This window comes from Mesoplodon densirostris, chromosome 9 (assembly GCF_025265405.1).
Source record: "Mesoplodon densirostris isolate mMesDen1 chromosome 9, mMesDen1 primary haplotype, whole genome shotgun sequence".
Taxonomy (NCBI): Eukaryota; Metazoa; Chordata; class Mammalia; order Artiodactyla; family Ziphiidae; genus Mesoplodon; species Mesoplodon densirostris.
Window position 1 is genome coordinate 10,097,138 of NC_082669.1, and position 27,761 is coordinate 10,124,898.

General features: G+C 36.1%; 1 protein-coding gene across 3 annotated transcripts in view; it reads left to right on the forward strand.

Annotated features, from left to right (window-relative positions):
- Window positions 1-27,761, forward strand: part of CACNA2D1 (calcium voltage-gated channel auxiliary subunit alpha2delta 1) — a 505,032-nt gene that overhangs the window by 397,223 nt on the left and 80,048 nt on the right. For all 3 annotated transcript variants that reach the window (XM_060107477.1, XM_060107475.1, XM_060107476.1), the window contains 2 exons: window positions 16,395-16,553; window positions 21,388-21,492. In XM_060107477.1, the coding sequence (XP_059963460.1) occupies window positions 16,395-16,553; window positions 21,388-21,492 (264 nt within the window). The remainder of the gene's footprint in view (window positions 1-16,394; window positions 16,554-21,387; window positions 21,493-27,761) is intronic.

Consider the following 27,761-nt stretch of genomic DNA (forward strand, 5'->3'; position numbering starts at 1 on the left):
TAAAAATATTATGGTTGTTAAATGTGTATTTCTTTAAAGAAAATTGTTAACTAACTTCTTAAGAAACAAAATTGCAAGGTCTTTCCTTGTGATTTCTGTGAATCAGGTTAATATAAACTTTATTGATGCCTTGACAGCTCTTTGTAAATCCCTGCTGGGGCGTCCTCACTTGATGTAACTTCAATATGTGAACTGAAAGCATATAGGCAAAGTGAATATGTTGCTTGTAGAAATAACTGGGAATGCATTTGATATGGAAGTAATGTATCTCAATGTGTCGAGTTAAAAATTATGAAAATATCTCAGTTATGTATTCAAAAATAGGGGAGAAGTGTGATATTAGAAGATGCAAATTCTAAGGTGAATATTGCAGAAGATGCTTCATCATACACTATGATGAAGTCATAGTGATATCACACTCTACTACCAGAGAAATTTTTTACTGGTCTCAGTTCCTAGTATATTGTCTTATTTAGTTGAGGTTCATTAATTTACTTTGTGGTTTATGGTCCTTATTTACCATAAGGAGATATTTTTGTCAACTATACTCTGATTTTTTTATTGACTATATATTTTTGTTTAATTCTGTTATTTGAGCAAAAACATTAGTACATTTTCATGGTTGAAAAGTCACTAAATGATATTAGCTGATCATATTATTCCAGACATAGATTTACCCTTCAGAAAATCAATACGAACAAGATCTAAAGTAGGTATGTGTTCATTATTTATCTAATTTGTGTATTAATCTTCAATTTAATCACATTATAGTGAATTATTAGAGTTAATTTTTTTAACACTGCTCATGAGACAGGAACTGTTCCATGTGTTTTTCAGAGTAACTCATTTATTCTTCACAACAACTTTGTGAGGGAGATAATATTACTGACCTAAATTTTATAGATAAAGAAACATAAAGTGTAGTAACTTTTCTAAGTGAGAAGCCAAGATTGGAGCATAGCTGTTTTCATTTATTAGTCTAGATTTATCCACAAAGTTATGTGGTTGGATCCTGAAGGAAAATATAAAGTAAGTTTACTAATTTTAATGCATAATCTGATATATTTAAATAAATTTCCAAACTATTAGAATTCTTAGAAATTCTAAGATAAAATATGATTAGGTTATAATAGCAAGGAGAAATGCTTCTTTTAAATCTAAATGTATTAATTTTTGAAGAAGAAGGTTATTTATGTTTCAGTGGAGGACTTGTTTTAAGAAATCTGCCATATTTTGGCTTGAAAAAGCATATATGAATTGGATTATTCTTATAATTTCAAATAAACACTTAAACATTATATCTGGATTATACATTTTTGCTTAGGTAATGTGTCTCCTTTTTATAAATTTATTTACTTCCTTTATCATGTGTCCTTTTGCTTCTATCAAACTACATAGATTGTTATTTACATTTATATAACACTTAATGTCAACCACATCAACTTCATAATTTCAAAGAAATTCTTCATTTTTATTAGTTGGGTGAAAAAAATACCTGAAAGTGATACATTTAAAGAGAATTAAAACTAACATGACATTGTAAAACAACTATACTCCAATAAAAATTAATTTTAAAAAACTTAAAAGAAAAGAATTAATTCTTATGTAACATTTTGGTCAAAGAAAAGTAAAATCATATTTTTGTCTTTAAAAGATAGGCCTTTCTCATTAAATAGAAATGTAATAACTTAATGATGTAGAGATTCTATGGAAAAGAAAAACCTTCTAATATAGTTATAATCTCCTGGGGTCTATGTGTGTGTATGCATACAGATGTGCTTTTATATTTTTCTCTCTGAAACTGCTTGAAAGTCTAGGAGAGAAGCAATATAACTTTTAGCTTTTGTAACTTCAGGGAGGCATAATAATAAGGCACTGAGGATATCTGGTAGTGATTCCATAATTAACTCTGACAGTAATCTTCCCACAAAGCCCTCATGCATTTCTCTTCATCCTCATAATCTAAGATCATGTCTGTCATCCAGAGTTATGACGCAGTCTGAACACTTTCCCAACGTTGCCTAGAACCATCAGACAGAAAAGTCAAGCAGCTTCTCACTTTTAGGCTTATGTATCTAAGTTTCTTTATTTTTTTGAGAACGGTAATTTTTATGCTTCAATCACACATAAACGTCAGAACAAATGTTGATCATTTCCTAGTGTTTGTATAATCTCCAGGGTTGTTCTTTGTTGCAGACAGGAAGCCTGCTGTTAGGCAAATCTTAAATGCAGGCATAATGTAGCTGTTTTACCACTAATCCAGTTATATACTTTGATAGAACTAAGTGGTAGATGATAAGAGCAGCAATTCAATCACAGCATGTTCTGATTTGCAGGCAAAATTTCAAATGTTGACACAAAGAGTGGAATTTGTTTATGAAAGTGAGGAAGTTTGACGTATTAGGAGTAAAATACTGCAAGCCAGTGGAGGATGAAAGGAAAATGTATGATGATTATGGACAATATATGAAAAATTAACAACTGAAGAAGATGGTCTTGTGTTTCAGTAAAATCACATATTTTTATTTAAGAATTAGATGCAAATGTTAGGATTTCGTTAATGATCTTTGAGTCAGTTTTCTTGCGGGAAGCTTTCCTAACTTGTGGTCATTTTAAAATGCTATCTTTGATTATTCATCAGAAAGAAATAATCAAAATACTCCTTATAATATCTTTGCTATTAGTTGTAGGAGATAACTTTAAAAAACAAATCAACTCTACCCCTTGCCCCAACTGTAGTCAATAAACAACAGTTCTAGAGGTGACAATCTCTAAATGCCAGTGCAAAATGAGGAGTGAGGATCCATAGCTACATAGGAGGCTGGGAAGGGATGATCCTGATGAAAGGATCTGGTGACATTAGTCAGGCTAAGTTCTGGTTAAGTGACCTACTTCCCACTCTCCTCACAATCCTGCCTCTTAGATGTACTCATAGAATTGCGTAGGAGTAATGCACAACCTTTGAAACTGATCTCAGGTGGCCTTGGCCTGCAGCGCCTTGAAGCAGGGTTTCAGCTCCCAGGCAGAGATTGAGGTCGGGTCACAGCAGTGAGAGCGCCAAATCCTAGCCACTAGACCAGTGGCCAGTGACAAGGCCCTGGCCCTTTGGCTTTGCAGAAAAGAATTCCCACAAAGATAGAAGGTAGTGAAACAAGTGAAGTATTTATTAGGAGGGAAAGGAGTACAGTACATGTGGTTAGACACATGCGGGGACTCAGAGAGTTGCGCCCTCGCGGTAGTTTGAATCACTCTTTGGGGCATTTCTTCCAGGTTTCCTTTGACCAATCATTTGATTTGCCTGGTTCTGAGTCCGTATTTGGTGTATCTCGGGATCCTGCCACGTGTGCCTGTGCATCCCTGAGCCAAGATGGATTTTAGTGAAGAGGGCTATGGGTAGTTGACATCACTTACTATGGGGTGGCGCCCCCTCCCTTTTTGACCTCCAAGAAGCTTTCTAGCTGGGAGGGTCTCCTTGACTTTGAGAATGGAATTACGTGGCCTGTTATCTTCTATTTGGGCAGCGCCCAGCCTTCTCTCTCAATTGTCCTGCTATTCTCGTCTTGGAGTATCGGTCTACAGGGAATGAATCTCCAGTTGCTGGCCATGGTGGGGAGGGTGCCCATCTGCCTCCTGTCTCAAAACTACTAGTTATGTGAGCTTATACAAGTTACTTAAGGCTTACAGATCTGTTTTCTCCTCTTTGAAATAGACAGAACCATATTTAACTTGCCTTTAAGTTACTGAGCACCAAATGGAATAACACATGAAAAGTGCTTATTTATTGTAATCATTTTTCTGGTTATTATTATTGTTGTTGTCATCTTCCAACACTTTTCTTCCAACTGTTAGGAGACAGTTCTTTGTGAATGTGTCACATTTCTTCAAGTCTGAGCATTAACAGTCAGTTTGCCCAGAGTTATGTACATTCCAGGATAAGAAAAGACAGAGATGTCTCTTTCCCCAGAAGAGATTTACAATGCAGAGTAATTAAGATATTGTCCATCTGGAGAGGAGGATGGGCCAGCTGCCAGCAGCCCCTATATGAGATCAAGGCCTTCCTCATCTTGGGATTCCTTACCTGAAACACACCTACTGCCTATGCAGGTGACCCCTGGCCCTCTTCCCATCCTCCTGTGGGAATTGAGTTGTGAGTGTGAGCAAAGGTGGCAGTGTGGCTCTTGGTACTGCTGTTGGTATTGCTATGAGTAGTAAGCGGCCTTTTCTCTCTGACCCAAAGGGCTTGTATTTTTCTGCCAGTGTCTATGAAGCTGTAGGTGGATTACTCATTAGCTTGCAAGAAGGATAAATCTCAGACACTTCCCAGTTCTTGGCTTGACAGTTTAACACCCACTAATGTCAGAGTGGGGCTTTGTTTAAGTATCGAATTGCACTGTATATGCAAGAAAGACATGATTTGGATTGTTCCTTTTCCTATGTGCTTTAAATTTCAGGTTTCTTTCTAAAATACCCCTAATGTGTTCCTAAACAAAGGCATGGTTTTCTTAGCTTAGGAACTTTCCTACTCTGTATATGATAATGAGCACATTTGTAAGTTGTGGCACAATTTAAATTTAAAAGTGATTTCTCCACCCTTGCAAAACAGGCCCTTTTGCCAGAATTCAAGTAAAATAAAAGATATTTGGCACGCCAGTACAGTTTTGTGACATATGAATTTTAGGAGAGTAATTTCATTTCATGTCTTATCAAATAGTCATCCATCTAGATTTCAGGAAAACTTTATGTTGATTCATATCTCACTTATGTCAACGAACAAGAATATTGTAGTTTATGCCCTTTCTTCTTAAGGTGAGGTCTGTGGTCAAGCAGCCTGAGCAGCGCCTGTCAGCTGGTTAGAAATGCAGAATCTCAAGCTCTACCCCAGACCTGAAGAGCCAGAATCTGCATTTAGCAAGTCTCCCAGGTGATTATTAAGCAATGAGGAAATCAGGGTACCTTAGGGAGGTACTTTTAGCAAAGTCCAGCAGGCATCTGTCTGGGGCTTGTTATAACTAATCATGCTTATCATTGACTTAGATTTTAAGACCTTTTAATTCATAGAATTGCTAGTTCTATGGATGTTTATGAATATTTTATTTTGTAGTCATTTGCTTTTTGGAGGGAAGTATTAAAAAAGAGCAGAAGGAAGGAGTAGAATTAAGTTCATTAAGAGAACCAGAGTTTTCTCTCTCTTACATACTTGTTTCTTTAAGAAAAAAAAAAAACTAAATCACTATATTATACACTTGAAGTTAACACAATACTGTAAATCAGCTATATTTCATTTTTTTAAAAAGTACTGTTTGTTACGGCAAAAAAAAATCGGTGCTTAGAATTATCTTCATTTAAAAGACAAAAAATTACAGACTGTGAAGAAAAGAGTCTGAAATAATGGACAAATTTAGTAATTATATTACTTGCAGGGCAAGTAATCAAGGTTATTTAATTTTTAAAAAGAGAGATTGCCAGAGGATAACTTAATTGCTTTGCAAGTATAGGGCAAGTTTATAAGAAGGTGTTGACATGTATGATAAATATTTTTCCATTAATTACATGATGCACTCAAGATAGTTTTTTATAGTTAGAAATTAATTGTTTTTGCAGTTTTTGAAATAGCAAAGTAATTCTTAAGGTGAGGCAGAGGGAATACTTTCATTTTGAATTGAACTATAGTTTTTAAAAGTACAAAAGTTATTGATTTATTTGCTGGATCTAGAAGGACTATGAAAAGACTTCATGTCCAGTAAACTCGTATGAATAACTGCACCTAACAGGTAAAATTTTTCAAAGTTCAGGGATACCTCAGAGATATTACCGGTTTAGTTCCTGACACCACAATAAAGCAAGTTTCACAAGCTTTTTAGTTTCCCAGTGCATATAAAAGTTATGTTTACACTAAATTGTGGTCTATTAAGAGTGCAATAACATTGTCTTTAAAAAATGATGTACATACCTTAATTTAAAAATACTTTATTGCTAAAAATGCTAATCATTATCTGGGCCTTCACTGAGTCTTTTTTTTATAAATGTATTTATTTTATTTATTTTTGGCTGGGTTGGCTCTTCGTTGCTGCACGCAGGCTCTCTCTAGTGGTGGAGAGCAGGGGCTATTCTTCGTTGCGGTGCGCGGGCTTCTCATTTTGCATCTTCCTGGTTATCCCTTGTTTACTGTAGTTATGGTTCTTTTACAATGTTTTGTCTTTTAATCTTCATACTGGCATATTTAAGTGGTTGATCCTTAATATGTGCAATATATTTGTATTTCATAGTGGGATTTCCCCTTTCATATAGATTCTTACTTCTTTTTCACTTACAGAAGACCTTGTAACATTTCTTTTAGGGTATGTTTAGTATTGATGGACTCTTTTAGTTTTTGCTTGTCTGCGAAGTTCTTTATTTCTTCTTCTATTCTAAATTGTAATCTTGTTGTGTAAAGTATCCTAGGTTGCAGGTTTTTCCCTTTAAGGACTTTGAATATATCATGCCACTCTCTTTTGACCTGCAGAGTTTTTGCAGGGAAATCAGGTGATAGCCTTATGTGGATTCTTGTGTGCCTCTTCGTTTTTCTCTCATTGCCTTTAGAATTCTCACTCTAACTTTTGCCATTTTTATTATGATGTGTCTTGGTGTGGGTCTGTTTGGGTTCATCTTGTTTGGGACTCCCTGTGCTTCTGGTTATCTGTTTCTTTCTTCAGGTTTGGGTAGTTGTCAGCTGTAGTTTCCTCGAATACATTTTAAATACCCTTTTCTCTCTCTTCTCCTTCTGGGACCCCTATAATGCGAATGTTGGTATACTTGTTGTTCCAGCGATCTCTTAAACTGTTTTCATGTTTTTAAATTTGTTTTTCTTTTTGCTGTTCTGTTTGGGTGATTTCCATTTTTCTCTCTTCCAGATCACTTATGCATTCTTCTGTATCACTTGGTCTGCTACTCATTCCTTATAGTGTGTTGGGGTTTTTTTGTTTGTTTTCTCCAGTTACTGAATTCTTTATTTTTGATTGGGTCTTTGTAGTATTTTCTAGTTCTCTGTTAAAGTTTTCCTGTGTTTCCTATGCTTTCCCCTAATTCAGTTAACATTTTTATTACCAATGTTTTGAATTATTTATCTGGTAAATTATTCCTGTTTCATTAGCTCTTTTTTTCAGGGATTTTCTTTTGCTCTTCTAATTGAGAGTAGTTCCTCTGCCTTTTAATTTTGCTTAAATTTCTCTGCCTCTATGAATTTAGGTGAAGCAGTTACCTATTGCAGTTTTAAATGTGTGTGCTTGTGTGAGAGTGTCCCTGTACAAGCCGCATGTCCCCAGTGCCTTTGGTGGGAGAGCTGGATTTGACGTGGATGCTAGTAACATCTTTCTTCAGCCTGTGCTGACATCTGTCACCCTGGTAGGGGGTGGGACTACACACAGAGGAGCTAAAGCTGAAGCTCGGTGTGAGGCAAGACTTCCCCTCTGCTCACTGGCCATCACTGCCCTGTTGTGGGTGAGGTCTGATCCCAAGTTGCTGGAGCAAAAGCCTGGATGGTCAGGCCTGAGTTGGTTCTGTTCTCTTTAAGTTTGTGTTTTCCTCTCTCCTCCAAAAATGGGATCCTTGCCCCAGCATGGGGGGCGTGTGGAAGCCAGTGGGGCCCATGTGAGCTCTTGGCTCATGTTGTCCACAGACAGGAGTCTGAGCCGTCTCAGATGAGCTGCTCCTTCAGGTGCAGTTGTTGCCCTTGCTCTGCTCAGACACAGACTTGGGTGCCAGTGCCTTTTGTCCCTCACAGCTGATCACAGCCCTAAGACTCTGCTGCCCCCACTCTGTGGTAGAGCCGCACCACAGGGCAGGCAGGGCCCACATGGAGACTCAGCATATATGAGGGCATGAGCTGTGATGGAGCAGCCGCCATCAGAAATCTGGGCTTCTTCTGAGGCGTTGCTTGAGTAAGTGCCAACAGTGGCCACTGCCAGTCCACCCAGGCTCCGCCCTGGGATGGGGTCGCCTCTGTGTCCCTGTGTTGAATCTTCTTCCCAGTTGTGGCCACCCCAGAACCAGTGCTGCACTGTGACATGGAATGAGTGGGACCAGGGCGTTCTCTCAGGTCGGGCTGAGCCAGGTAGTAATGTGGTCATGGGCCACCAGCAGCCGCTAGAGTAGTCTTCTCTTCACCCTGATTTGGGAGCAAGCCAGCGCATGCATGCACCCCTCACAAGTGATGTCCAGGCTTCCCGCAGCCCTCCTGTTCATTGCAGAGGTCCTCCCACCAGCCAAAGGGTCTCATGTCCCCCGTGCAGGACACCAGTATTGGTCTACCCCATCTGTGACTCACACCGCACACTCCCCAGGGAAGGTCTCCATCTGTGTAATCTCCCTTTTCCTTTGAGTCCCCTCCCAGAGGCACAGGTCCTGACCCAATCACTTTTCTTCCCTTCCTACCCAATTACATATGTATCTTTCTTACAGTCTTGGTTGTACAGGAGTCCTGATGACAGTTTCCAGTTAGTTTTCAGTGAGAATTGTTCTACATGTCGATGTAGTTTTGATGTGTTTGTGGGGGGGAGGTAAGCTTCTCATCCTCTTACTCTGCCATCTTGATTGATTTCATTAGGACTTGAAGTTTAAGAAAGAGAAAAGAGTATATGAGATATATGTATAAGAGTTGAAATGAAGGAAGAGTAATAAATGTGGAATTGATGAATGATTCTTCCTGGAATGAAAAGCTGACTCGTGAAGATACCAGTTTGTCCCAAAATTATTGGTAAATGTGGTTTTAATTCGACAAAAGATAGTTCTCAAGTTCAATAGGAAAATAGTGGTGGAAAAAGTAGCGTGACAGAGTATGGCAGCTTATTCTTCTGGAATAAATTAAAAGTGATTAGACACCATGGAGAAGAGTTTCAGGGGTTTGGGTTTGAAGTAGAGTCCTGACCTTAGTTGTTGAATGTCTCTGAGCCCTTTCCTTGACATTCTAAGCCTCATTTCCTTAACTGTATAATGGAAACCATATTACAGCTAAGACTTTAAGCTTGGTCAAGGTTAAGTGAATTAGTACATGTGATGTTCTTAGATTGGCATAGCTGTGATTTTCAGTACATGTCAGCTAATATTTTTATTATTAATATTAAAAAGTAAGAAGCTGGTTAAATAATGGGAACAGTAAAGGAATATGTATCCAAATAGTAAAGGAAATGTATCCATAATCTTAATTTATTATACACAGTAGATCAGGAACCAATAATTACTCAATAAAAGGGAAAATTGGCTATTTGAAAAAAAAATTGCTTAATCTAATTGTCCCCTCATACTATTGGGGAAAATAATTTCCACCATGACTAAACACCAAAATGTAAAATAAGCAAACAAAACCATCAAATATTAGTAGAAACTGTAGATGTTTATTATCTGAATAATGGATGTTTTTCTAAGCATAAAAATACTTTAAGAAATCATAAAGAACAGGATCAAAAGTTAAAATTAAAAGGTAAGCAACAAACTGGAAAAAAGAGGACTTACAATTCACAGGTTTATATGACAATTAATATGTGAGAAAAAACGTTCACTTCATTAACGACTGAGGAATTCAAGTAATTATTGAATATTGAAATATTATTTTAAAGTACAGTTTAGTAAATAAAAATGTGTGTCTGAGAGTGAAGTGAGACTCTCACACATATTTTAATTGGTGCAATATATCTAGAAAGTAATTTGGCAATAGATAAAAACATTAAAATCATTCTTAACTAGGAATAATATATACATATGCATGTGGGTAAATGCTATGAGCTATTTTCTCTGGATTTTAGAATAACCATTTTGTTCCTTTATAATATTTCCTAGTTTCCTATGAAAAGTGGGAAAATCGAAATAGATAACAAGTATTTTAGTAGGAATAAAACAACCAAGATTTTTAATATCACAGCCTCTGTTCACTTTCCTTTTATTTTCCTTCATTGCCATCTGGTGTCCAAAATGTAGATCGCTTCTGATACCAAAATTTGTAACTACAGCCTGATATGCAAAATTGTTTGCAGTTTATTTAACTTAGATAATCCATTTAAATTGCTTTATATAATATAAATTTGTTATATAAATTATTTACAGTAGTTAATTATGTAAAGTAGTTTACTTATATTTTATAATTTTAAAAAATACCCATGTTCCAAAGCAGGCCAATCTGAACTTGAGTTGTTTTTGCTGATCATCTACACAGCGGGAGCCCATAATTTTACACTGTATTTCTTTTTCATGGCCAAAAAAAAAAAGAGTTTGAAATACGTGGATGAGGTGAATGGGTGGAAATTAAGGACATACTGAGTGGTCAGACAAAGATTAACTGGAACACTTTTTCTCTGCAGTTCCAAGTGGAAGAATATCACTTTTGGATTTATTTTGCCTTTAATTCTTCAACAGTCTAGGGGAAAACTACTTGAGCCCACCAACCTCTTCAGTGGGAGCCTTGGTACTCCATGAAGGTGTATTATAGGTGCCATTTCTAGACAAGGTGGCTTTTCAGGAATTTGATGCCTCTTTGACTTGTGCATATCAAGGCAATGTCAGCATTTCATCGTTTGTATCCCAGGTTAATCCAATGAACAGCAGAGCCTCCTCTCTCAGAAATATTTTGTGGATGATTTCTTATTCAGTGCAGGACATCAGAACAAAAAATAGACCTTGCTTTTACAAAGCCAAGAGTTTAAGTTATTTCATTTGAGAAATTAACAATTTGTTTGGATCTTAAATTATCTTTTAATTTGATATGTGTACTCGATTGTGATATTTAATAGGAAGGTTCATTGGAAGCATTGAAATTTACTGTTCATGGTTATTCCCAGAGACTGTTTCAAGAACTAAACTAATGTTTGAGGGCCACTTGTACCATCCCAGTAGTGAACTTTATTTAAGGGTCACTAAAGCTGATATTGTTTATATGAATCTTTCTCATGAATCTAGGAATCTATTCTTATTTCTTATGAAGTATACTAATGTTTTTACTAAAATAATTTTTAAAACAATAGAGTTGCAGTTGATTTAACATTTACTATGTGCCGGGCTCCACGCTAGGTATTCTGCATACATCTTCATTTGGATATTTTAATAGTGTCTTTTTGGACAGAGTATTTATATTTATAAATGTACAAATTTAACAAGATATTGCAGAACTAAAATACAGGTTCTATACTTAGAAGCCTTTAGCTAAATTATTGATCAGTATTTGTGCACTGTCTTCTAATTATCTTAAACTCCATACATTCATTCAGTAAATATTTATTTTGTATGTTTATTGTACACCAATTATATGGATACCAATTAATATGTCAAGTACAGTGGTGGGATGGCTGTTTTCTTTTTTGGCCATGGCTTTTAATCCAGTCAAAGAGTCTATAAAGATATCATACAAAGAAATATAGAATTATGACTGTGATGTATTCCATAAAAAAGATATATCTAGGCCTATGAAACTTTTAATGGGGTGATTTGACCTAGTCAGGGAAGATCATGAAAGCCTTTTATAAGGAAAGAATGTTGAAGTAAGTGGGACAACAAGTGTTGTAGGCGGAAGCAGCAGGGTATGTGGAAGAGGAAGACAAAAGGATGTTCAAATGCTGGGGCAGAGATAGAAATCCCTCCTCATTGCTACCCCAGATGCTCACGTTAACCCACACACCTTCCTGTCTCAGCGTGCCAGCAGAGATTTTTCTCAGCATTTCTGATAAGGGACCTACCTGGTTGAATTTTCTGGGATTGGGAAAGGAATGAGCACGACGTTAGTTTGGATTTGGGGCTCTGTAGGATTAGTTAAGTATACATATTTAAAAGAAGTATTTTCTTAAGAGATTACAAAAGCAGGACTCCTTAAGTCTATTTTCAGTCACCATGTAGTATTTCAAAGCTTTGTAATGCTATGTTATTAGACTTTTGCCCTAAGTGGTGGTTAATGTATTAAATATGGGGTTTATAAATTACAGTCTGGACACATGTCACCAAAGACTGTAATTTCAGTTTGTGAAAGTAAATCTGTTCTTTTTTTTTTTTTTTTTTTCTATTCTAAAAGCAAGTGAGTCTAAGATGTCTGAAATATATACTTACCTAAGTCAGAACTTTTCACATTTCTCATTCATTTCTTGGAGAATAAGATTTGCCATAGGGACTTATACTTTGTAAGTTATTCCTTTCTCTGCATTATTTATGTGTTTTGTTATGAGTATAATTGTAGTGTTTCTGTTATACACCGCTGAATTTGTATTTAATGAATTGAATTTACATTTAATCAGTTTGTGTTAAAGTGACTTAATGAGATGCTTTACTCTTCTGTGTTCAAAGCAGGTTAAGGCCAACCGAAAGACTCCGGGCAATACATTATTCAGTGTTCATTTTCTGCATAACTTGTAATTTTATCAAGTTTCATGATTTAACTAAATCACGTAATAACATTTCCTCTAATCATTTCTAATGATTCTTTAAGGTCAGATGTTTTACCGTTAATGTATTGGCAATCTATTTTTATTTTTACTTTATTTTTTTACTTTCTAACACGGGAATTCTCATATTCTTTTGCTTTCAAAACGGGATGTGTAGCATAAGATTGTGTCAGATTATCAAATAATGGGGGGGAAAGGCAGTGGGATTTGGATCTGAAGATACTGACTTTTCAATGTTTGACTTTATTGAAAACAAGTATATTGGAGCTTTGTTCTCATATATATGATGTACCCAAAAGTAGTGTTCCAAGTAAAAGTGAGAAAGAACTCAAGATTTATCTTTGCAAGACATTTTACTTCCTGTTTTACCTATACTCTCTCCAAACCTCCCACCTCCTGTTTTACTTTATCCTGATGACTTTGCTTCATGGTCCACTGGAGACAAAAGCCACAGGCAGTAATATCATTTCCCCACACCAAAGCTCTGTACACCCAGGGGCAGGGGCTCAGCCGTCACTCTTCTTTCCCAGAACAATGAAGTGGATACGTGGTTTCTTACAGGCTTGTTCCTCTAGGACCATGTGTATCCCATCCTTCCCCATCTTCACAAGGGCTTCGTTTGTCACCTCTGTTCTGTTGCCTGCACCGTTTTCTTCCTTCTGTCTTCAGGATAAATCCTCTCTTGCTCTAGCGACCCTTCGCTTTCCTGGTGGCGCAGTGGTTAAGAATCCGCCTGCCGATGCAGGGGACACGAGTTCAAACCCTGGTCTGGGAAGATCCACATGCCGCGGAGCAATTAAGCCCATGTGCCACGTCTACTGAGCCTGTGCTCTAGAGCCCGCATGCCCCAACTACTGAAGCCCACGCACCTAGAGCCCGTGCTCCGCAACAAGAGAAGCCACCGCAATGAGAAGCCCGCGCACCGCAACAAACAGTAGCCCCCGCTCATCGCAACTAAAGGAAGACCACGCGCAGCAATGAGGACCCAGCACAGCCAAAAATAAATAAATAAATAAAATTTTTTAAAAAATTAAAAAAAAAAAAAAAAAGCAAGGCAAGTCCACCCCTTCAGGGACCACCCTGTTCGTTCTCTGCCTCGCAGCCGAGGTGCTCTGAAGACTTGCCTCTGCACGGGCTAATTCCTCCCATTGTTGTTCAGCGCGCTCCATGTGTTCCACCCCCCGACCTGCAGACGCTGCCTGTGTAACGGGGATGAGTGCAGTGGGTGCTCTTAAGTCCTCATCTTTCCTGTCTCTGTCCTGCAGTGTGTTCTTCTTGAGACTTTTCCTCTCATCATCTGAGCCAGTCCAGTCTCCTGACTTCCTTCCTGCCTCCAGGGGATCTTAACTCCTGCTCAGTTTTCTCAGGGACCCCTCCTCTGCTTCACTTTTAATCACATGGTTTTAAATCAAATTTCTCTGCTGAAACTTTCCGTGTTTTTTATATTTACTCAAGACTTCTTCTGAGCCTCTTGCTTTCAACCTTATGATTTCTTGACATCTTCACTTGCGTATCTCACATACTGAAATCTCACCCGCACTGGAACTGTGTGCTTCTCTCCCCTAATCCTCAAGTGTCCCTGAATCCGTTCCTCCTCCGGCCACGCAGATGCCCATGTCAGAATTCTCTTCTTACTCGACGCAGACCCAGTGCACCATCACAAGCTAGTGATTCTTTCTCCGAAATAGGTTTTGAACCCCTCTTTTCGGACCATCTCCGTGCATAACAAAGCCACTTTGTCTGTTCAGCTGGGTTACCGCAAGAGCCTCCTAATTATTTTCCATCCTTTGAATTTTGCTCACCTTACATCCAATTCCTAAACAGCAGCTAGAGCGAGCTGTTAACGTTCTAGATTAAATTATTTTGCATTTGGCTTAAAACCTTTCGTGACTGGCCTTTCGACAGAGAATACGTGCCTAATTGTTTAGCATTTCCATTAGACCCTGCCTCCGTCCCTGAGCGCATTTCATGTCATTAGCCCTCATATGAAACTGAGCTAAACTCTCCATCTTTGTTTCTCTAAGAGGCTTCTTTTCTTTTTGTCACATCAGGGCCTTTTTACGTGTTGTTCTATCTGCCTGGAATGTTCTTCCTCCATAGTCTTCAAGGAAACATTTCTGTGGAATCACAGGAAATGCCATTTCTTAGGGAATTTTCCCCCCAACTGCTTACAGTCCGAATCAGAACCCATTCTCTAGATATTATCTCTTAGAGGTTAGGATTATATTGCTTTACATAACTCATCATGATTTATTGTAGTATATTGACAGGCACTGCGGGAGTAGTTAAAATCCCAGACTCTTGCTACAGTGCTAGTCTGAATCCTGACTCTCTATTACTTACTTGTTACGTGACTATGGACAAGTCATTTAACTATGCTTAAGGTTTCTCATCGGGCTTCCCTGGTGGCGCAGTGGTTGAGAGTCCACCTGCCGATGCAGAGGACACAGGTTTGTGCCCCGGTCCGGGAAGATCCCACATGCCGCGGAGCGGCTGGGCCCGTGAGCCATGGCCGCTGAGCCTGCGCGTCCAGAGTCTGTGCTCCGCAATAGGTGAGGCCACAATAGTGAGAGGCCCACGTACTGCAAAAAAAAAAAAAAAAGGTTTCTCATGGATAATAATACTAGTTACTAGCAGCGCATTTTCAAAGGGGAAATGATTAATATTTGTACATCAAATAGTCAATGCAGCACAAAGTAAACACGTATAAGTGCTTACATACATATATATGTGTGTGTGCATAATTCACCTCATGTCTGAAGTCACAGAGCTCTCACCTACCACAACTCTGGACACATAACAGGCCGCCAATGAATATTTGCTTAATGGATTGATGAATTGTACAGTGTACCTTATCACTAGGCTTCAGGGATCTTCAGAGAAAAAAGAATGATGCACTATATTTATGAGAATAGATAATCACTTATGTAAAAATGTATTTTGGCTTGTGATCCACCTATTAAAATTATTATGTGCTTTTGATCTGAGAATATCTTCAACATTTGATCTGGCCAGCCCCTTTCCTTTTAGCAAGTATGTTTTTATTATCATTCTCATTTTGCAGATGGACAATCTAGGCCCCAGGTGCCTAAGGGGCTTGTACACATAGCAGAGTTTATAAATGATAGGACGATCCCATTCATTTTAGTGCCCTGATCTTCTTGCTGGAGTCCTATTCTTATCTTTTTGGAAATATCCAGTGAACTGTGTGAACACTTTTTATACGGTTGCTGAAATTACTTTGGTGATCATTCTTAAATTTTCAATTGGGGCAGATATTATTGGAGTTTGTTTTCTCCTCCTACAAACTCTTTGTTGTTCAGGCCCTTATCACTCACAGCAGTAACTCTGCCGTGACCTGCTAGCCCTTTCTCTTGCCTCTGTGATTCCACTGCATTCCCTATATAACCTCTAGAGTGATAGTTCTGAAAGGCCACTCATTGTTCTTGAGTCTTTCAGATTACTTTCCTGTTTTAACCCTCGTGGAAAGACTACCATCAAATTTTAAATTTACTAAACGTCTTTTCCTGTCATTATGTGTACCACTTTTCCATTTAGCATTTCCTCATGCGAGGCAAGTAAAATGCTCAGTTTCTCCCTGTATTCTGTGCAGGCATCATCATATCATTTCTGCATTCTGAATATATTTCATTGTTTGTTGAGAGTTTTGTGGATTTTTTGTTGTTGTTGTTGTAATCTAAATGCTCATAAAATTTGAGAGCTGGGAGGGACCTCACATAACTCAAATCCCAAATTTATAATCAGGGAAACCAAGCTAGGTTCAGGAAAGTGTCAATAAGCGACAGGCTAATACAGTAGAGGTTGGGGCATGGATGAAAATTACTGTTTGATCTTTAGTGCACTTCTGTTACCAATCTACTCACTTTTCTTTTTGAAAGAGAAAGCAATGCAGAAGGATTGAGAAGTATAACACAAATTCAGTAAAAATTACATGATTGATTTTAATGTTGGTTTATACATTTACCTTTTTATCTTTTGCAGTTTAACAGCAATGCCCAGGATGTAAGCTGTTTTCAGCACCTTGTCCAAGCAAATGTAAGAAATAAGAAAGTGCTGAAAGATGCAGTGAATAATATCACAGCAAAAGGAATCACAGATTATAAGAAGGGCTTTAGTTTTGCTTTTGAACAGCTGCTTAATGTAAGTATTAATACTACACCCTTTTGTTTTTTATTATTGAATTGTAGGATCTGAATTTCAATATCCTAGTAGTTACAGCTCTGTAGGGTTAGATAACAGTTCTGTTTTTCATTCATTTAGAAAGCAGATGTGTCTAGGCAGTAGAAATGTTTGAACTTTTTTATTTTTAAATCCAAAATTCAGAAGGTTTACAAAATGTAGATTTACTTTTTCTTTTAGATCTTTTCCCTCTTTTTTCAAACTATGTTTAAAAAAATACATTTGTAAGGTAATTATTTAATTTAATTTTGAAGAAGCACTGGAAACTTAGTTGGCACATTTAGAATATCATCTCTTTTGTCTTATCTCCATTAGTACTGTATTTATTTGGAAACTTGTGCTCTCCATCATCAAATGGTTTCTGGAAATATTTCAGTTTTAAACATCTAGTTTGAGTCTTCAGGTTGTTCCTAAATGTATAGAAAGGTCAAAATGATTAACATCAGGGTAGACAGGAAGAGCAGAAATTCCTTCCAAACAGAAAATTCCCTTGAATGAATCATCGATGTCTATAGTTAGGCTTTTAAACTCTGGCACACCTACTACCTGTCCTATATCATAACAATATTATAACATGAATCTCACACTGCAGACTAGTACTTTCAAATGGCCATGTTGTCTGTTTCATTTGAACTATTTGAAAGCAGGAGCTATCATTCAGGTTTGTATCACTTCTGAAGCAATATTATTGCAGTGGTTCAGAGTATGGACCTCACATCTCTCTGGCTTGGTTTCCTAACTGGGGTTGTGTAAAGATTGTCCACAGAATCTGTGGACATAGCAAACCACATAGAAAAGCACGTGAGACTGTAGGCTGTTGAGTTGGTGTTATAATTCATTAATAACTAGCATGTGGCCGGGACAGAATCAGCACATAATTCCTATCATATTTGCTGAGTCACTAAATAAGCCCTTATATTTGGTTTTTTCTGCAAACTTGATTTTGTCGTTCCCGAAGTAAATCTTCTAAACAGTTTTCAAGATCTCTGATTGGGCGATGACTCACTGATGTGTTCATTCAGCCAATATTTATTGAGTGCCTCCCAATTTATCCTGTCACAGTGCTGTTGCTGAAATTCCAGACATAAACAAAACCATTTGTTCTCCAGAAGGTCGAGCCTAACATGCTAAATCATCATTTCTCATATAACATGTTAGTGCTGTTACAGGGTATTCACAGTGTGTTTGCTCGGAGCAGCTTGGGAAAGGGGGCTCCACTTGCCCAAAGGAGGTCAGAAAATTGTTGCACTTCCTTGAAAACAGGATTTTGAAGAATGAGCAGAATCTAGGTAGGTGGTGAGGGAGATAAAATGAACAGCATCGACAAAGGCACAGAAGCATGGGGTGTCATGCACATTGAAAGAATTGCAGGTGGGTTGGTGTGGCTGGGCCATAAGCAAGAGGGGAGAGGTGATGGAAATGGAGAGACCATGAGCTGTCTTTAAATGAAGTGTGTAGGAGCAGATGAAAAGCTTGTGGTAGGAGAATGACACGGTCTGACAAGTGTTCTACGTTCAGAAGCTATTGTAGCAATCCTGGTGTTGGACTAGACGTGCAGAGATGTTAAGGCGAGTGAACTGATTGGGTGGGTAGGAGGGGTTGCTGGGAGGAGGAGGGGGTGATTCCAAGTTCTCTCAACTGGAAAACTAGGTGGATGGTGGCACAGGAGTCTACAAAGAGGGAATGTAAGAGTAGAATTTTCAATTATTTGGAGTGTGAGGTAGTGATATTTTTCTTAGATACCATTTGATAAGCAAGTAAGGAGTTAGAAAAGCAAAGAAGTTCCACACTGCAATTTTCAGGGGAAATTATCTTTGGTAAAATGTGTATGATTATTAAATAATGTATGCTTATTAATAAAAAAATGAAAACTCAAAACTTTAAAATTCAAGCATAATTGATCATTAGAGTGGGATATATTCTTTCTGTAGTAAAGGAATGTGAAAGGTTTTTAGATTAACTGTTTTTCTCTTGAGTCAATAGTCAAGTTTTCTAGATCTTGGCATTTTAATTATTCCTCTTAGTGTTGTTAACTGGTCTCACTCAGTCCTTCCTATTCAGGTTTCCGTTGTGAAATGATGAGGAGGCGTCTCAAGCCTAATGTACTATTTCAGAGGCGGTCATGTAGAGGGGCCACGTTAACTCCCACGTTCATTATTAGTTGCTGATAAAATATGATCTAACTCCTATTTGCCTCTCCCACTGCCTTTACCAAAGTTGTAAATGATTTTTAATATGTCCTCAGTAGTAAGCCTCATGTGTTCTGCTTTCCACATGTCCCTTAGACATTGCAATTCTTCATTTTAAAATAATTTTCCCAAACGCCATGGCTTGCCTTGTTAAGCTGAAGCATGTTCTGTTACCTCTTTCAAACACTTCTAGTCTTTTTCTCATCATGCAGTGCCATTCCTTCTCTTTTGTTTGTCCCGGTAAGGTTTACCCTTAAGATCACTGAATCAAGTGTCAAATAGAATTAGACGTTAAGATTTGAATTAGTCTTCAGTTAGCATTTCATAAAATACTGACAAATATATTAAGATGCATTTTTCCAAAAAAAATTTTATTGAGTGCATACGATAGATGCTGTGCTACATACTGGCCGCACAAAGATACAACAGTGTGTCATGAAATACCATATTACCGTAAATTACCAACCCTAGCTGTTGTATTTTTATTGACATAATCAGTTTCTTTCCTTTCCTTAGTTCCTTCCAAGCCAGTTACGTATACTTGTTGTGACTGTGTGATTCTTTAGATAGCTGCAAACCCAATGAAAAATTGCTGAGATAGACTCTGCTTTCCCACAAGTCCTGAGGAAAAAATGATGTTGAAAACACAACATTTCTGCATTCCTCTTTTTATGGGTGTCTTAACGAATGATCAGCAAGACTCAATGTGCTAAAAGTAACTTTGATACTTGCATTTAGTGATAATAATAAGAATACCTCCACTACTTCAAAAAATGAAACCAAGTTCTGTTCTAAAAACTTTAGTTACTTTATCACTTTTCTGAGACAGTCCTTTAGGTAAATATTATTTTGCCCATTTTACATACGCAAATAGAAAACACAAGTCATCAGAGAAACTAATTTTAGTTTAAGGGACTTCAACACCTTTCACAAAATTATTTTGATGATAAAATATGTAAATTTTTGTATGGTCACATTTTCAGATAATTATCTTCAAAAATAAGAATGGTGCTTGAATGTGATAAATTGTATTAGTTAATACATGAGTTTTCACAATGCTTTCTTAAAAGCCTTAACTCCCCATGGTCTAATGGCCTAGTCAACGGGGTGAGAATATATGAAACAGGATCTTTTCATCAGTAGAGCAAAATTTTGTCTTCATTAACTTTTCCCATCCCAAATGGGATTTACCTTTTTTGACAAATAGGAATAGGGACCTTCAATAAGCTTAAATACTATAGGAGAATTAGTGATTTAAAAAAAAATGTATTAGTCACTTAAAGACCAAGACTGTGCTGTCCAGTGTGATAACCATGATCACAAGTGGGTGCTGCGCATTTGAAATGTGCCTGGTCTGAACTGAAATGTGTTACAAGTACACACCGAAATTTTAATACTTATTATGAAAGAAAAAAAAAGTATATTATCTCAGTAACTTTTATATTGATTTGATGTTGAATTGATAACATTTTTGAACGACTGAGTTAAATATGTTATTAGAATTTCAGATATTTCTTTTTATTTCTTTAATGTGGCTATTAGAGGGTTAAACTTACAAATTAGGCTCACATTGTATCCCTTTGAATATTGCTGAACTAGAGGTTTGACATTTTCGAAGAAGCTGAGCATTCATAAATTAGTGTGAATCTTTTGTTCTCAACACTTTCACAAACACATTTCACAACAGTAGAAAGGCTGAGATTATAATTTCAGACCTAAAAGAAATACAGCTTTCTAAATTAATTGTGCATTTTCATGGCCCTTTGATGCTAATCCATTGTTTACCTAAATCCAACTCTATGGGGACCTTAAAGAAAGGGTAAGAAAGGACTTACCACTGGAATTGAGTCTTTCAGGCTTTCAGGATTAGAATATGTGTGGCTGCTTGCGAGCAGATAGGAGAATATTCTGGAAGTAGCTGTCGACATTTACAAAGATATGAAAGAGCACTGGGCATTAGGGATCAACACTGCAATTTCAGAAATGTAAAGTGAATAAAGTAAGATGAAGGAGGGAAGAGAGGAACAAATGTTTGTGAATAGATTGAAAATATATGTGAAAAACTATGCACATTTTATTAATATTATTTCTTTGTTTCTCGTGTAAATTATAGGCGTATAAAATTGACATCATAGTCATTAATTAATTTAAAACCCATTTATTAATTAACCACTGAGAGGTTATTATGTGCTAGGAATTCATCTAGGCAAGGAAACAACACTGAACACAAACGACACAAGTTTATGCCCTTTTGGCATTTAATATTCTATTGGGAGAAGCCAATAATAAAAAGACAAATAAAATATATACTACATGTAAACAACTGTGAAATGCTATGGAGAAAAATAGAGCCTGGGAGCGGAAAGTTGTCAGGAAAGTCCTCACTGGTAAGGTGACCTTTGATCGGAAGGGAGACCCGTGGGTGTTGGGAATGAGGCAGAGCCCCTGTGTGGGGGTGTGTAGGTCTGGCTTGATCCAGGAACTGGTTCTTAGAATTGACTTATTGAGCAGATACTTCAGTCAGTACTTGCAACCTGTGCATGCTCTTTCCATATTGCTTTTATACTCCCTACCTTTTATTATGAATGATATATTTTTTTTAACAGTATAATGTGTCTAGAGCCAACTGCAATAAGATTATCATGTTGTTCACGGATGGAGGAGAAGAGAGAGCTCAGGAGATATTTACCAAATACAACAAAGACAAAAAAGTGAGTGTAATTGTTCCAGTGTTTTAAATTTAATAGTAATTTAGGCGGTTTTTAAAGAGAGAGTGGCAGGGGTGGTGAGGGAAGACATTTTTGGTTAAAACATTAGTGTGCTGATTATAAAGTCATACAGATGGATTATAAGCTAATCACTGAATTAAATGTTAGATATCTTCTCTGAGATTCATAAGTACCTTATGACTAATTCATTAATAAAATAATTTGAACTTATAGAAGCCTATATAGGAATATATTTGTTTCTTTGTTTGTTCTACTGCAGAGGAAAGTATTGTAGAAAGACCTGTTCTGAAAGTTCACCCATGTGGCTGAACCTACTGATAGTGTGGAAAATATCAAATGTAACTATTTTTTCTAGGACTGCTGCTATCAGCTTATTTCAGTTTTCTGACTGGCTCTCCATATTTTGTAAAAGAACAATGATTCTCAACTTGGTTTCTTAAAATGCTAAGGATCCATAAATAAGTAATAAAAAATTATAACCTATATCTTGTGTTTCCAGAATTTCAACAGAAATTTTATGTTTCACAAGGGGACTCTTAAGGGTAAAATGGCAATTTACTTGGCTTTTAATTGAAATTTTTACCATTTTGAGAGGTGTGACTCATCATTAACTCTAATGAATTGTTTTATATGTGTGTGAGGAATTAAAAAGAGAAAAAATGTATATTAATACATTTAGGTAAATATATGTAAGTTATATATTTTGGCAGGCAAAATATTGTGAATAATGGGGTAGAGTATTGATGAAAAAATCTGGGACACTTTGAAACACCCTTAGGTACTTTAAAAATGATTGGAGTTGAAAACATAGACATATTGGGTTGGCCAAAAAGTTCATTCAGTTTTAAGTAAAAATAAAAGACACATTTTTCATTTTCACTAGGAACTTTATTGAACAACATATTCATTAACTGAGTGACCTTTTTGGCCAACCCAATACATATAACTTCAAATTATTCACAAAATTTTTTAATACTCAACTCTTTGATATTGCATATGCTATTAAAGTATGTCATATGACATAAGTTTAATGCAAGGGTTAAGTTTTTTTAAAACACCTGGTGACTTTGATTATACAGAAGAGCCATTCCTTTTGAAAAAGTTGATGAATTGACTGAACTGTTAATAGACTATGAATATTTTCAAATGGTAACTTGATTTTGTGAATATTTGTTTCAAAAACATCAGTAGAATGAAAAGTAATAGGAAGATACAGATGTATTAATCTAAGATGTAGTGTGTATTACTTACTTTATTTAGTAACTACTACTCATTGTTCAGAATCCTGGGCAATCATCACCCCCTGAAGGATGTTCCTGACACTTTCCTCCCACTTCAGGCTCGTACTCTGATCCCATAAAGGGCAGTGTATTCAACCCTACGCGTCCCTCACACTGTATTCTACCCACAAAATCTATTCTCTGTTCCCTCTCTAGATGACAAGGTCCTACAAGACTGGGCCTTTGTATTGTTTAACTTTGAACCGTCAGCATCCTGCAGAGAGCACAGATTCAGAGATAGTTCCCAATACATGGCAATAAGTAACTTGAGTATGTCTAACAAAAGTTGGAAGCGTGATTTCTGTTATAGAACAAATTCATAATTATAGAACATAACCTGGAATAAGGACTATTTTGCTTATTTAAATATTCTCAATAATGTAACACTATCATGTTTTGAAGAACTCAAATGTAATAAAATAAAGTTAGCCCAAATTGAACTCTATTAATATAATCTATTTATCTCAATATTCTCCTAATTAATCATACACTGATAATTTGGAAGAGACTTCTTAGCATCTTATAGTCATAATTTCAAGTATATTTTATTATTTTGTGATAGAGGTATATAAGTGCAAGCCCCACTACTTTTCATTTTTTAATGAATATAAATTTAGATAAGTCTTTTCTTTAATTTTGATATCATCTGAACCAACCAGCAGGAATATCATTCACCTCTGGATATTTTTCTTCAAAAACGAAGAGTTTCTTAAACAAATATGGCAATGACTGTTACAACCTATATCATAATTTGTGCCTAAGATATATTCTGATTTCAAAGAGTAAAAAAAAAAAAAAAAAAAAAAAAAACTTTAACAGGTTTAAATAAAAGAATTTAAATGTATAAAAAGAGAAGAAATTTTCATCTAAACTTTTTTTCTTTCTCTCCCCGAACTCTGTTTGTATATAGAATTAACACAATAATATGTCTTGGAGGCATATCATAAGTTTATTTTTTTCCTTTTTTTAAAATATAAGAGGTTTTATGCCATAAGGAAAACAATTGTATTCTACCCTCTGTTTTCACAAATTGTTCAGTTGATTGAATATATGAAGAATTAACTAGTTGAAAATCATTTTTTCTATGTATATGTCCTAAAAATGTCCAATCTAAATATTATTATCTTGAAACACTGCTTCTCATCCCCTTCACCTTTTATAGGAACTCCACGTTTTAAACAAAGGCATTTTGCAACATGCTAAACCACATAAGAAATTATTCATATTGAATTCATTTTTGTAAAACTGACGAATCTAATCTTATTCAACAATCCTGCTGTTTGCCTATGAATGTTTCTGTGCTTTAAGGACACACACTTCCCCTAAGGACATATAATTTTTGTGAATTCCAAAGCAACTATGAAAATTAAGTAATCAGTGCTTAGTTTCTGTGATTTTAAAATAAATGTATGATTAGCTAAGAAAAGTTAAGATGTCCTTGGAATTAGGTACTACATTTTTTATGTGAGTCTGATTTCAGCGATGTAGCAAAGTTCTGTGATACACACTCATACATGTATACGTACTTACATACCCAGATATATGCACACATATTTATATCTGTTTTAAATGGACATTCCTTCTGTCCATCATATCTCCAGGAACAAGGGACCATGTGTGTAACTTTGGCTTAGCTCTCTTATATAAAGTTCAGTGAGTAAATTCCGATAGGTAGTTGAGAAGTGCTTAAGGCATGAGGAAGTAGAAATCTGAACATAAACTAATTTTTCTAAAATCTTCGCAAATTTGCTAAGAAATACTAGGAAAAATATAAGACAGTCAATTCTGGGTGAAGCTGTGCACACACACATGTGTGCATGCATACATTTTGTTTTTTTAAAGATGGAAGAGCCAAGTCATTATTATATGTTAAGGTTAGTAAAGGGTTACCCAGACAAGAAATCTTATAGTTACAAAACAGAGAAAAGATAATTGATGGAGACCCTTGAAAGAGGAGGGATTGAGAGAGATACAGAGCACAGATATCTGAATTGGAGAAGTAGGAATTATATTTCTGGAAACATTGTTGTACCACATTTCATACGCACTTTACTTCAAGTTCAGTGGCTTTTCGAATTTCCTAATGTGGGAAAACCACATTAAACACAAAATTTGTCTCTTGGTATTTGTATGTTCTGTGTCCACTAACAGTGAAAATAGATGATGGCAGACAACCACTTTTAATTCAGTTATATTTTTGAGTGTATTTGTACTTTGTCAAGACAACATTTACATAGTTAATTGTTTATGCCAAGGGTCTATGTGTGCAAATAGTGTGTAAATGTACCTACTAAAAACAGTGTTTATATGTATAAGAGAGGTTTTTTTCCACCATCTTCAAACATGGCTTCAAACGGTTTTGGGTGAATTGTCAAACCCTTTCTAACTTTCCCTCCTTATTCAGACTTCTCTATACCTTCCATTCATCCACCCAGTCTGAGAGATTTGCTGCCACAGACACTGATATGGAAGATCATTGTCTATCTTTGTCATCTAAGGATGGGTATTGGTATGACAGGCCAATTCTTTACCTGTAAAATTCATATATTACATAATAAGTTTATCAACTCAGAACTTCACTAGCCACATTATCTTTCAAATGGCTGATGTATAAAACTGAATTTGATAGTTAGTAAAATAAAAACTTTCAATACATTTAAAAATTCTATATTCGATTATAACTTTATTTTAAAGCATGCTCTTCAAGATAGAAGTTCCCTTGTAGCTTAAAAATATCAAAATTACAAAGTCACAAAGTTTGGAGAGCTTTTAAAGAAAAAAAATCTGAAAACTACTCTTTGAATCCTACTTTCTCCCCAAGCCTCTTGCTTGACATTAATGTGGCTGCTGAATGATTCATTTAAAGTCATTTTTCATCCAGACGACATTAGAAATCATTCAGAGCAACCCAGGTAGGTGCGATGAGATACATCCAGAGAGCTGATGAATGAGGCTGCAGATATACAGCACAATTTAATGAGGCCAAAAGGTTTAAGAATTAGAGCAAAATGTTTGGGTTCTTTTGAAATGTATTACTCTTGGGAATTAATCTACCTGATTATAGATAGGTACAGTTTAAAACTGAGTCCATGGTAATCTCCTCACACAGCTGTTCCACATTAAAATGCATTCACTTTCTAATCTTTACCTGCAACTATGCCATTCCTTAGGGCTCACCCATGTGTACGAGACTTCCTTAAAAATGGTGCCAAAACCAAAATGAACTCTATCGTAGAGTGCAAACAAATGAATAAAGGAAAGTAAAACCAGACACAGAGTTGAAAGATAATTCCCAGACCTAGGAAAATTAAAAATATTTGATTTTCTGTATAACAGCAAAGGGATTTTGGTTAGCAGTACACACTTAAGATTGTCTAGCCAGCTAGAAAATAGTTCTCGGACTCTTAGGTTAATTCTCAGAATTAATCAAAAATAAAAAGGCATTCAAAATCTATAAAATGAAAATTTCAAAATAACTAGTAAATCAAAAGAGAAGAACAAATGGGAAGAAAGCATATGATAGATGTGGAATAATTTTTAAAATAAAGAATGCATAGCCAAAGTTATAATTGTCTGACAATAGATGCATTTTTTTTTAATTCTTTAAAAAATGATTGGCAGTCTTTTCTATTTTTTTGTCAGATCCAAAATGGTAGAGAGAAATAATTTATAGGCTACAAAAATCTAAATCAAATCACAAATGGCTGAATCTGCATGTGTGTTTTATACAATAAGAGTGAAAACTGTCAATTACTTTTTCAACAGATTGTAGGGAAAATAATTCATGGCAAATAATTCATTGCCTTCTCAATTGTCTCTGCCTGGCTTCTCCATCAGGAAAGAATGAAGCCTTTGGAAGGAATGTTCAAATATGTGATAATGAAGGGCCTTCAGACTTGTAGAATATTTAATACTGTTTAACAAATACACTGCTTCTGAAAAGTTTCATTTCGTGTATTTTGGCACTTTCAACAGTTTCCAAAAGATTTTTCAGCTTTAGATTAGGAACTGTACCTGTGTTCTAAAAACCAAATATATTATTTATGCTGGACTTATGGTATAGCTGAAAACAATAATTACAAGTAACACTGGCCCAGTAGAGAGATGATCAATTTAAAATGCATGTGTGTGCGTGCATGTGCATGTGTGTATGTGTCCTTCTCTCTGACAGATTTATTTACACTTGCTTTCTTAGAATAAAATTAATGTTGATAATTCATTGCCTTCAGGTACATTCTCTTCAGGTCTGAGTAATATTACTTCCATACATTTTACAGAGTCCTTAATTTAGTAGCTAAAACAAATCCAATGGAAAATGAGAATAAGTATTACATTAAGCACAAAATATATCGCACGACTTAAGCCACAGAGTGCAAAAAATGCACTCGAAATAATTTCTAGGTAGAATTGTGCCACCTAAAATTGGGATTGCCTTTTGTTTGTGTGAAATCTTACTACCAGGAGAGGCACTCTGTTCTGCTTTTTCTGTGGCTGCCTTATTCTCAGATTGAGAACTCTGCTTGCCATGTATCTCTGCACAGGTATTCCCCGCTAAGTCTTTCTAGTGTGGTCTCCTTTCCCCACACACCTTCTTTATCGTTCTCTATTTCAGCACCATCTTTCCTCTTTGTTTTCTTTCTCCTAGATTACCATTTTTATTATTTTAATTATGTATTTATTCACCTGTTATCTTGAACTCTCCTCTATTAAAAGCTCCATGAACTAGGGGTTGTGTTAGTTTGTAAACCTACCATTGACTCCTAAGAGGCTAGCAAGGGCTTGATTCACAGTGGTTGCTAAGTATATTTACTGAGGATGCCCAGCATAGATAAATATAAATATGCAATAAGTAAGCTCGAAGGTAAACTATAAAACATTCATAAATGTTAAAAAACTCAATAACTTTGCTCTTTTAAAAGCAAATAATTTAAAACAATTTTTTCCTTATAAGTGGAAGGTAGAGTGAAATTT